Below are 11,828 nucleotides of genomic sequence, written 5' to 3'. Positions count from 1 at the left end.
CCCCAGGACTGGGGAAATGGCTCAGTAGTTTGCCATAGAAGCATGAGAAGCAGAATTCAGACTTTCAGAACCTATATAAAAGTCCAGCAGGTACAGCAGCCTCCTGTGTTCCCAGTGCTTGGGAGGGCAGAGACGAGGACCTCCAGGGTAAGCTGGCGAGCAAAACTCATGCAATCAGGAGCTCTTGATTCAGTGAGAGACCCAACCTCAATAAATGAATAGAGAACAATTGAGCTGAAGAAGACTACTCCCGACATCAGCTTACACACACAGATATGCACATGCACACACACTTGCATACAGACACACAGACATGCACACATACACCACACACATGCACACACACCATACACACATACATACATGTACACATATACCACACACATGCACACACCCCACACACAGCACACCTGACATACTCCTCGATACACACAGGCAAACGAAAAGCCCATTGAGACCTTATCCTCCTGCTTCTTAGTCACCACGTCCCCAAGGACAACGCAAACCTTGGAATACAACCCCATGAGAGCTGCATTCTATGGGAGGGGCAGCAGGGGGGCATTAACTCACTTTTCTAGCACCAGTTGCTAGAGCATCTCTGGGAATGAGCTGTCTCCTTGTCTCAAGGGAAGAAGGCCACAGCCTCTTAGTCTTCCTTGGAAGACCCTCAGGGATGTGCTCATTGGACATGGGCATCTGTGATTCTTAAGGTTCACTTTGGTTGGTGGGCTTAGGACAGGCAGCTTGGGCTCCCCCAACAGCTCTGTAACAGCACCCCTGTAACAACAGCCTGGCTTCCTGGAGACCAAAACCACAAGCAGAAGGTAGAGGCGTGAGATACTCACAGGCTGGGCCTGTGTGTAAGAGAGAGAGTGCGCGGCACAGAGGGCGCTGACAGCAAGAACAGAAAGGGCAACACGGGTGAGACAAGCCATCAGTGGCACAACTGCCTCCCAGAACCAGGATGGCACTTCCTACAGGCAGGCGTGGGTAGCAGGCGGAGACGGTACCAGACATGTGGCTCTTCCTTGGAATCATTGGATTGCTGACAGCAATTCTCTCAGGTAGATCTCTTCTGTCACCTCCTACAGCTTGTGCTAGAGGACTCGGGTCCTGTCTGCTTGGCCCCTTGCTAGCTGTTTCCTCGTGGCCACGTTTGTAGAGCCGTTTAACCTAAGACCATCCTGGTGTGACAACAGCTTGGGCCAGCTTGAGATAACACAGGGACACCTTAAAGGGTTGGATGATGCTCTCATCTTAAAAGGCCTCCTGGGAATGAGGTGAATGAATTTTATGCCTGACTTGGGTCCTAGGTCTGAGGAGGGAAGCACCCCACTCACCTATAGGTTCGGGAAGCACCCCCTACTCCCACTTTCTTACCATCTCACAGGAAGGAAGGAATCACTCCTTTGAGAAGGAGGACCAGCCAGCAAGAGTATTTTCCATGGTTCACCGGGACTAGAGACAGAACCCAGGGAGACCCAGGGGACCTCTACACCATCATTTTTAGTGACTTCAGTTCAACCTCTTGGATTAATTTGAAACACAAATTATCAATAAGGCTCTTGAGTTCCTGAGCTGCCGCCAAGTGCTGAAGTAGTCTTCCATTTTTGGCTAGGGTTCAGGAGCAAAGGCCCAAGGTCACTAGATACTTGTGAGGTGCCATAGAGCACAGAGGCCACGCTAGCAGAACAAGTAATAGCCCTGAGACTCAAGAATCTCCATTCACGGTGGGCTTTCTCATTTAGGGGTATGAAAATGGTACAGAAACAGACCTACAGTCTAAGGAGTTAGGTCTGCCCTATGGAAGGGGAGTCCAGGCAGAGGGACAGGGATATAAAGCTGGTCAGAGGTTATAAGCACTTGGGGACTTCTAAAGGAATGTCTTCTTTCCGTCTGGCTCTTCAGGCATGTCATCCAAGTCCCCTGGTGTTAAATTGGTTTGTGTTTTGCCCAGTAGAGGCCTGGGCTTTTGCTGTCCTTTCTTGACCAGCTATTTCCAAAGCACCGGCTCTCGGAGCTCAGCCTCCTTCTACCCAGGCCAACTGCAAAGCCTCCTGCCTCTTCCTGTCCATCAGTGCCACCATCCCTGCCTTTCCTAAGAGGCCCAGCATGGGCTCAGGGTTTAAGTCCTAAAGGGAAAAGACTGCTGACCACTAAGACCAGGGCCTCAAACAAGCCAGCTCCTTCTCTTCCTACTGCCTCCCAGTAGGGATGAGGGCTGGGGCTGAGCTGAACAGGGAGCCCTTTGTGCTGAAGCTGAGAGGTGGCTGGTCCTCGGTCTGAGATGCTGGGTTCAGGGTCATACCTATGGGAAGGCAAGACCTTAGCAGCAGGAGGGCTCCAGAGAGCCCACCCTTAGGTAAGGGTTGCACCTGGCCCCATGCACAGCATCACTACCGTCAGCTCCTTCCTGTCCCTGGGTTGATGTCAGTTGACCTGCTTTTAATCACTGAAAGACGTTACTTTTGAAAGAAAACTTGGTTGTTTTTTTTTAAGTGGGAAAGCCTTATCGTTGTCCAAACTTAAAGGGATGAAGAAAGCATAAATGGCGGCAAAACTCAATCTGAGACTATTGAAATGGTGTCACCAAGGCCCTAGAGCCTAACTCCTATGCCATTCCTCTCTCTCAGTTACAGGGGTGACGAGGGAGTGGGTAAGGACATCCTGGTTCCGAATCGTTATTTTCTTCTGAATTTGTTGGTCACTCCGAGCAGGGAACAGGCCCCTCGTTGATTAATGCCCTTTCATCACTGACTTATGGTCTATGTCCCATGGAGAGATGTCCCAAAAGGACAAGCTTTGCAGGTGTAAGGAAAACTGCACCCTGAAGTGACACTATGTCTCCCTCTTGGTGATGTCTAGAAGGCTGATTCAGGGCCTGAATGTTCCTTCCTTTTCTGCCTGATTTAGCAGGCCCCACTGGTTGGGCACGGATCTGTGGAACTGTGTACAGGGTGGCAGATCTGTGTTGGACCATACGTGCTTGAGGAATGGATGTTAAGAGGAAGAGAAAGAAAAGGTAGAAAGAGTGATGAACAAGAAGGAGCAGGAAAGTGAAGTCAAGGAGAGACTGCTGGAGCTTTCTGCCCAGGAGCAGTGTCCACACTTGAATGGTCCAAACCTTGCTTGGTTCTATTCTGGGAGTCAGCGGCTGGCGAATGCCAGGGGTTGGTGGATGCCAGCTCTCCTGGGAGTTACAGAACTCTCCTCTCCCTAGGGCTGGTACCTAGCTCCCTGCTCTGAGTCCCATATGGCTTTCTCTGGCTGCTTGCCTCTGGCAAGGCCTGTGTGTTACTGGGTGACCAGGACTTAGGGAGACGGATCCACTGGGCTCATTCTGGGCCTCAGTTTCCATCCGCGGTGGGGAAGAGACCGAGATGTGATCTAAAAGCCCTAACTGGAGGGAGGAGGATGTTAGGAAGCTGGAGTTTTCACCCAGTGTTTCTAATTCACCAAATGCCAGAGCTCCTGTCCTTCCCTGGTCCTCATTTTTCCTGTTACTGGATAAAGGCTTTTGTGTTCTGAAAAGGCAGTTTGTAACTACTTTAAAATTCTAATACTTCAGGCTAGAGATGCTGCTCTGTGGCTGAGCATTTTGTCTAGCGTGTGCAAGAGGCCCACCTTGACACCCAGCACCATATGTACAGGAATTGTTTAATTTTTAAAAATTAATATATTTGTCTTATTAGTAAATATAAGTTTTGTTTTCTTTATAAGCTTGATAATTTCAAGGGGCCTTTGAGCTAACCAGGTAGGAGAGAACAGTTTTCTAAAATAATAAATACCCCTTACTAACTAATTCTAGCTAATTAATTCCCTCAGCTCTGTGCTGTCCAACATGGTGGCCACTGTGTTACTTCTGAGATGTGTCAGTGCAAAGCACAAAACAAATTCTGAAAATGAGTTCATATATATATATATATATATATATATATATATATATAGCGAGTGTGTGTGTGTGTACATCAATACATCCCACAGCATATGTGGAGGTCTCAGGACAACTTTTAGAAATTCTTTTTCTCCTCTCAGGACGTGGATCTTAGGGATGGAACTCCAGTTGTAAGCACCTTTGCTCACCGAACCATCTTGCCAGCCCAACTTTGATATTCTAAACTAAATTTAGGAATCAAAAGACTCAAATCTTCACACATACACCCTCAATGAACTCAGGTCCTTATAGGTGCTAGGCAGAGGCTGTGTTGTGAGCTAAACTCTCAGATCCACTGATCCCTTTCATTTCCCAGCAGAAAGCAAAGCCATCCTAAGAAGGTCGTTCTCAGACCTAAGACTCTGACATAAGTAGAGTGACTGTGAAATTCTCCTAAATACCCCAATGATTTTAACAGACATTATTAAATCTTGAACTTTTCTTATTATTTTTAATTTTGTTTGTGTTTGTTTGTTTGTTTGTTTTGAGATTAATTTCTATGTGCATGCATGTCTGTGCAAAAGAGCCAGAGCCTCTGCAATTGGAGTTAGAAACAGTTGTGAGCTGCCATGCGGATGCTGGGATGTGAACTCAGGTCCTCTGGAAGAGCAGCCAGTGATTTTTACCCCTGAGCCATCTCTCCAGTCCCCTTTGGATTTTTAAATTAAACTTTGAACTTAAAAGCAGTTGCTCTATCACATGCATGAGAAACTCTGAGGGCCACATGTCCTCAAATATCACAAACACAGGATTTTTACATACTAATGCACAGAATTTGACCCAACTTTCACTCTGTGCCTGTCTAGAAATACTAGAAGGTTCTATTTATTTAATCATGTACACTTTGTAAAGCCTAGCCTCCCTGAAGAGGTGTGCGGGAGGTTGGTGCTTTCGCGATCAGAGAGAATTTGTCTTGTCAGTGGACTTGGTTGAGGTTGGCTTTGTTGTTCTATCAAAATAAAAGATGTGATTCTTCTGTGCTGTCAATAACCATGCTGTGTCTTTTTGTCCTCCAACGGGGCAGTCCTTTGACCAGCAGTTATTGGGTACAAAAAACCAGTCTTGTATGTCTGTGTCCTCACCTGGTGATTAAAATCCAGCGCATGTCCATTTTTCCATCCTATTCTGTGTCCCATTCTTCCTGCCTTTAACACAGCTCACAGATGCATCAGTGACACAGGACAAGCTTTGATGTCATCTGGCTTCTTGTGCTGTCTGGCCACAGACAGACGACAACTGATAAAGGACAATTGGCATGGTTGGTATACCAGTGGCCATCCCATGTGGTAGAGCTGGCACATTTAGGCAGATGTAGATGGTTTCAGAATGATCTGTGAGGATTGAGATACGTTGCCGATAGCTCCCGGGTTTGTTCTGGGTTTGTCAAGGCCTTCTTTGCTGCCCACACTAGCCTCACTTCCTTACAAGAGAGCTCATGATGTAGCCAGGCTTAGGCTGTTAGATTCTAAGGCTAAAAACCCCAAGCTGAGACAAGGAAGAATAAATAAGCAGCAGTCGGGGATGGTGGGGAGTTCCAAAAAAATGGCTCAGCCAAACCTAGTGTCCTGAATTAGATCCCTGGGACCCACATGGTGGAAGGAGAGAACCGATTCACATAACTTGTTCTCTGACCTCCATGTGTATACTATAGGGCAACTATATACAAAGGAAAGAAAGAAACAAAGAAACAAAGACTCAAAGAAAGGAAAAAAACCCAACCAACCAAACAAACAAAAAAAGAAACAAAGAATCAAAGAAAGAAAGAAACAAAAAAAGAAAGAGGGAGAGAAAGAGTGCCAGTGAGCTTGTGAGTAGCTCTGACAGATCAGGACAGGGCCGCAGGGTCTGATAGAAACAGGCCATCTAGGAACCAGGCCATCTTCCCTATGCCTGGATCAATTTCAGTGACTTGTGCCTGGCCTTAAATTAGCACTTAGAAGCCCCTGTGAACTGGCATTCCAGGTCGCCAGTGTCCTACCACCCTTTAACCTTTCTTTTAAATGATGTTTTAAAGTGGTCTCGGAATCCACATGGCTCACAGGGAAAGCTGTTGGAAAGCACCCAGATGTGCTATCAGCAAAAATAAATGCCACAGAAACAAAGAAATGTCACTAGACACTAGACACCAGCCATATACTTTGTTGTTTTTTCTGTTCTACAAAACAGCAGTTCTCAACCTGGAGGGGGGGCGGGGAGAGGTGTCAAAGGACCCTTTCACAGGGGTCGCTTAAGACCATGGAAAAACATAGATGTTTTCCTTATGATTCACAACAGTAGCAAAATTACAGCTCTGAAGTAGCAATGAAAATAATTGTATGGTTGAGGGTCATCACAATATGAGGAACTGTATTAAAAGGTTGCAGCATTAAGACAGCTGAGAACCATTGTTCCAAAAGGAGAGTTGTGTATGTCAGAGAGGCATTTGCAACTAGGCCCACAGGAAGCCCTCTCCTCCATGACAGGCTGCAAGGGAAACAGCTCCGTGGTGATAGTGTGGAGGTGGCTGCCAGCAAAGCCATCATACAAACTTTTGGGTGTGTACTTGCTCTTTGAAAACCCTGATAGAAGAAAGGGCAGAGGGCCCGGGGCTATGCCCCCTTGATAAGACTCAATCTCAGCTTTGTGGAACATTCTTGGGTATATAGGCCCCATATTAGACAGCCCAAGGCACTCTGAGAAACCCCTAAATTTCTCTGGCGAACCTTGAAATAGGCATGACACCCAAACTTATGCCCTGCGATCCAGCTCTCCTTTGTATTTACAAGGAGGCCAGGCTTCAACCACAGGTGTTGTTCTTGAGTAGCCCTCCACCTCTGGACAAAGCATCTTTGGCTGGCCTGGATGGCTATAAATTAGATTAGTGGAACTGGCCAGCTAGCTCCGGGGATCTGCCTGTCTCTCACCCCAGTGCTGGGACTGTGAATGCATGCCACCATGCTCAGCTTATTTTGCGTGAGACCTGAGGATTGAAATTAGGCCCTGTGCTTATAAAGCTGTCACTTTACACAGTTGACTCTGGGAAATGGATTCTCCATGACCTGGGAAAGATGGGGAGTCTTTGAAGGGGTAAAGTCAGGATGGTTTTGGGAACGAGCTCTCACCTTAACTAACTCTGTGGGGGTCATCTCAGGCAAGTTCCTCCTTCTCTCTGATGCGAGTTTCTTCCCTGGAAAATAAACATATTGAACACTAAGGTTGAATCTAAAAATCCTTGCCCTCTAAATATGTCCATGGAGACCACAGGCTGAAAGAACAGAAATCCAGTAGAAACCCAAGGATGGACACAGTGTGTCACAACCCTAACCAAAAACCTGGGGGTCAGACAGGCTTGATTCCAATCCCAGGTCTGCACGACCTGCAAACTACAGATAGCAATGCCTGGCTTGCTTAGGTGGTCAAGTTAACTTAGATCTTACATCCGAAGTCCCTGAGCAAATTGTGGCATTCAAAATGTTGTATTAGAAGCATATCACATGAAGCCAAAAGTAATTAACCTTGTGCAAATGCACAGGATTTGATCATTAAACCAGCACCATTTGCACAGTGAACTCATTTACGCATAAGGCAACTCTCTTTCATAGATGCACAGGAGGCTCAGCATACTTCAGGGACTTAGCAAAATCCATAGCTAGTGAGTTCAGGAACCTGAGCAGCCCAGAGCCCCTTCCTCCAAGAGTGAGTGGCCTGCCTGCTTGGCACTCTGCCCAGTTCTGAAGTTTCTTCCCCAAATGGCACACCCTCTTTTGCTTGCTCACCATTGAGTTCAGGGCCTGCCTGAAGGAGATCTGGGGTCCTGTGGTCCCAGAAGACCTACAGAAGGCATAATGTGGCTGCCTTGCTTGGTGGTGATGCTCTTTCAGAGAGTTTGTCTGGCAGTTCAGATGAACATCAGAACAGGCAGGAAAGTGAAATTTGAGAGGCACCAGAAATCTACAGAAGCTTGCCCGGTGGGATTGTCCATCTCGGCATATTTATCCTACCCCGAGCCTTGTGCTGGCATCAAGGTACAAGATACAAGAGCAGTATCATTGTGAAGAAGGTGGGTAAACAAACCAGGGTCAACCTGGCCTAGCATGGCCACAGATACAAGCCAGTGAACTATAGCTTCCACCCATTATTAGGGACTTCCATTTGCCAGTGAACTATAGCTTCCACCCATTATTAGGGACTTCCATTTTCTGAGTCATGGATTAGATGTTTATCCTATCCTATCCTCACAATTCTAAGGCAATCATTCCCATTTTAGAGGTAGGGAAATTGAAGGCCAGAAGATTATATAATTTGTCTCAGTGGTGGCTCATGCTGAGTTAAAAAAAAAGAAAAAGTCATGTCTGGGACTTCAGCGATAGCTCAGTGGGTAAGGTGCTAGCCTTTCAAGCATGAGGATTTGCATTTGGACCTCAGGACCCATGTTAGAAAACAAAGGCATGGCATGGTGGTATGTAATTCTAATCCCAGTTAGGGGAGGCAGTGACATGTGTGGATCTCTGGGGTTCACTAGCCAACTAGCCCAGTCAACATAGTACAATTCTGGCCAGTGAGAGATCCTACCTCCATGAAACGTTAGCTGTGACACACTAAGAAAAAGATTAGGTGTCTTGGGGTGCTGTGAGGGTCCCACAGTTGCTTCGGCAAGTGGTGATGTAGCTGAGGCATGGGACAGAAAGGAGGAACAAACCATGGCCCAGGTTTCCGCCCGCCATTTTGTAAGTTCGGTGGCCTGATAGTCTCCTGCCTGAAAATGGCACCTGACACAGACCAACAGTCCGTGCAGCTGATGAGCTGTTAGATGAGCTATGGGGCTGGGCCTGGCATACCTGAGAGCTTGGGGATAGGGCCTTTGCCATGGGGAAGCAACCTCTTGCTTTCCTCTGACAGAGGCCAAGCTCCTGAGTCTCCACTTAAGTGTTCATGATGGGAGAAAATTAGGCCACTCCGACAGTGCCAATAGATGCCCAAGGGGCATCTGTGTGGGGCTGAAGGCATGGGTTTTTGGGAAGTGGAGGCAAGTTAGAAGAGGAGAAGCCTCAGAGTTGGGGTCTCTTCTGAGTACCCCACCCTCAGTTTGGAAGTCACCTGTCACTGTCTGAGTCAGGAAGAACACCAGAGGAGGTGGTATTTCTTCTGAAGTGAGGGAAAGGCTAGCATGGATCTGCCCCACTTACAGCACAGCCAGGTGAAGGTTAAGAGCCATCAGTTTCTGATAAACCTGCTAACCAGCATTCCGCCCCCTTCGTGCACCTCCTCACCACCACCACACACTAACCTGTCTCTTTGCCTCTTCCTCAATGAGGTTAGGAGGAAGGGTTTTATCTGCACGACAATATGCTTTTAGCTAGGGTGTTTACCTCTTCCTGGAGGGGTACCTGGGGGACATACTTGGGGTCAGGACAGAAGTGACAGTTCATCATTGGGCTGCTGGAAACCCAGTTTCTACCCTTCTCTTTTTTCTTTCTGGACACAAGAATTAAGTTCCTTGGGGGGAAATGTCTTCTTTCCAGATGAGATGCTGGACAGACAGCAGTATCCAAACTGGAGGGAACTCCAGAGTGGCCGGCCAACGGCTGCTATTTGTCAGAGGAGGAAAGCACTTCGACTGGACTCCTAACCTCTGTGCACATCTCATTAGCTTTATCATTCAAAGCGGACTTTAGGTTGTAGAATACTGTCTCTTTTCCTCTAAGTGCTCCAATATGTTTTCGTTTTGTCTCTTAGATTGTATTGCTGTTTTGTTTTGTCTTGTTTTGTTTTTGAGACAGAGCCTCTGAATCTGACTGCGTAGCCCAAGCTGGGCTAAAGTAATCCTCCAGCCTCAGTTTCCCAGGTAGCTAGAACTATATTTACGTATAGCCATCTCCATCATTAGGTTTTTTCCCTTTCTGAAAATGTCATACATATATACAATGAAATCTGGTCACACGTACCTTCCTTTCCCCTGCAATATCCTCCCTAACTTCCTGCTCTCCTTTTTATAACCAATAACTCCAACTAGTGATGCTCAAAATGCATGGGTGTGGGTCATCCACTGTAGGAAACCTACAGTGACCACAGCCTAGAAGAATGATTATCTGTCCTGTAGAAGCCACCGCCAACAGTTCCTCAGCCAGGGATCTGGCCTGGAGAGTCCCATCTACATAGGAGCTTCTGCTGGCTTCATCCTGAGTTTATGACTACAGCTGTGGTGAGCTCACGTATGCCATAGCCATGTCACGTTCAGAAGACAGCATGTCATGGCACTATTCCTCACTCTCCAGCTCTTCTACTTTCTCCTGTTTCCCCTTCTGAGATGTCCCCTGAAGATGTCCCATTTAGGCTTAGATGTTTTAGCTTTGGAAAAAGAAAGATATTCTCTTATACAATGATAGTGCACTTTACAAAAAATCAGGACATTAACCCAGAAGATTCTGTGGATCAGTCCAGTAATATCGAGAAGAAAGTTCTGCTCAACATTCTGTGTGCGGTTCTCACGTCTATTCTCTTTCACCTATAATGGTTTGCCAGCTTTTTCAGTTGTGAGCCTAGCCTCTAATGGCAGAGGCATCTCTCCAGCCCTTACCAGCTTTTTCTTTCTCTTTCATGGGGTCGATCGTGAAGCATGCAGAACAGTTGTTCTGTGAAGTGTCCCTTAACTCTGTCTGACAATTTGCTCCTGACAAAGCATTTGAGTCATGCATCATCGGGCAGGGATGTCATTGATTGATGTGCATCCATCTCAGCACCTCCTTTCATTAAGCACATGGGAAGGACTGTCCCATCGCTGTTGGCCTAACTGATCACTTTCTGCTGGGCTGCTCTCTTAGAACTTCCTCTTCCTTCTCTGGAACTAATGCACACTTTCTAGGTAGATATTTTTTGAGAATGGACACACATAAACCTGTAAGTATTCTGGTTCTCGAAAACCTTTGCCGACTTGTCATAACATAGATAACCCTTGCCCGAATTAGTTATTACAATTATGGCTGCTAGTCTGTGATCTCAGAATCTCCTTCTTTGTCTATCATTACTCATTTGGTTTTCTTAGCTGCCTCAGTGGGTAAGATCTCACTGGCTTGGTGCATGGAAGGCTGGTAGGAATGAAACTAAGGCTGAAATCTGCCCTCAGGGGAGCTTCTGATGGCTGCCATCTTGTCCTGCCTCAGATGTTAGAGTTTGGCTCAGCAACTCTGCCACTATGGGGCATTTTCCTTCCACTTGAGACTCCAGTATTGAGAGATGAATACCTTTTTAAGTGACAGAAGTTATGGGGAAAAAGCTAGATAAACACATTTTTAAATGGTATTATTTCAGAAAGTAATATACACAGGAAACGTGATAAAGCAGCCTGGATTAGAGATGCGTGTGAGAGCGCCAAGGGTGTCTGAGCAGAATCCTGGGTAACACCCGTATCTGTGGATGCTGGCATCAGGGAAGACGTTATTCTAGGCACAGGAAATTGTTGCTGTGTGGTGTGTGTGTGTGTGAGCACTTGTGTGCACGTGTGTTAGCAAATCACAGTATATGTGTGGAAGCCACAGAACAACTTGCAGGGGATGGTTCTCTCTCTCCACGTGTGGGTTCTAGGGATTAAAGGATTAAACTCAGGTTGTCAGGCTTGGCAGTAAGTACCTTTGCCAGCTGAGCCACCTAGACCACTTCAGATTTTTCTTGAAGGAATGGAGAAGGAGAAAGAGTGTCGTTTGTTTACCATGCAATTCAGTGCTGTTTTATCTTTTATCTTTGGAACCAAGGCTGCTGTGGGGAAAGTTTCACTAATTAGTGGGAGCAGTCCTGGATAGAGGCAAATGGGATGGTGGGGAGGGGGATGTGTTCTGAGGGACAGGAGTACAGATTATAGTCAGTGCTGGTAGCCAGGGAGTACCCTCTAGCTCCTTCAGCCTGCCTCCAGCTAGTCCAA

General features: G+C 46.8%; 1 protein-coding gene across 5 annotated transcripts in view; it reads left to right on the top strand.

Annotated features, from left to right (window-relative positions):
* The first annotated feature begins 884 nt into the window (after window positions 1-884).
* The window catches only part of Cd6 (CD6 molecule), a 40,805-nt gene continuing 29,861 nt past the window's right edge, over window positions 885-11,828 (top strand). For all 5 annotated transcript variants that reach the window (XM_031389723.1, XM_031389722.1, XM_031389720.1 and 2 more), the window contains exon 1: window positions 885-1,064. In XM_031389723.1, coding sequence (XP_031245583.1) covers window positions 1,016-1,064 — 49 coding nt within the window. In that variant the 5' untranslated portion in view covers window positions 885-1,015. The remainder of the gene's footprint in view (window positions 1,065-11,828) is intronic.

Source organism: Mastomys coucha, unplaced genomic scaffold (genome assembly GCF_008632895.1).
Source record: "Mastomys coucha isolate ucsf_1 unplaced genomic scaffold, UCSF_Mcou_1 pScaffold21, whole genome shotgun sequence".
NCBI classification, from domain to species: domain Eukaryota; kingdom Metazoa; phylum Chordata; class Mammalia; order Rodentia; family Muridae; genus Mastomys; species Mastomys coucha.
This window is presented reverse-complemented; position numbering and strand designations above follow the sequence as displayed.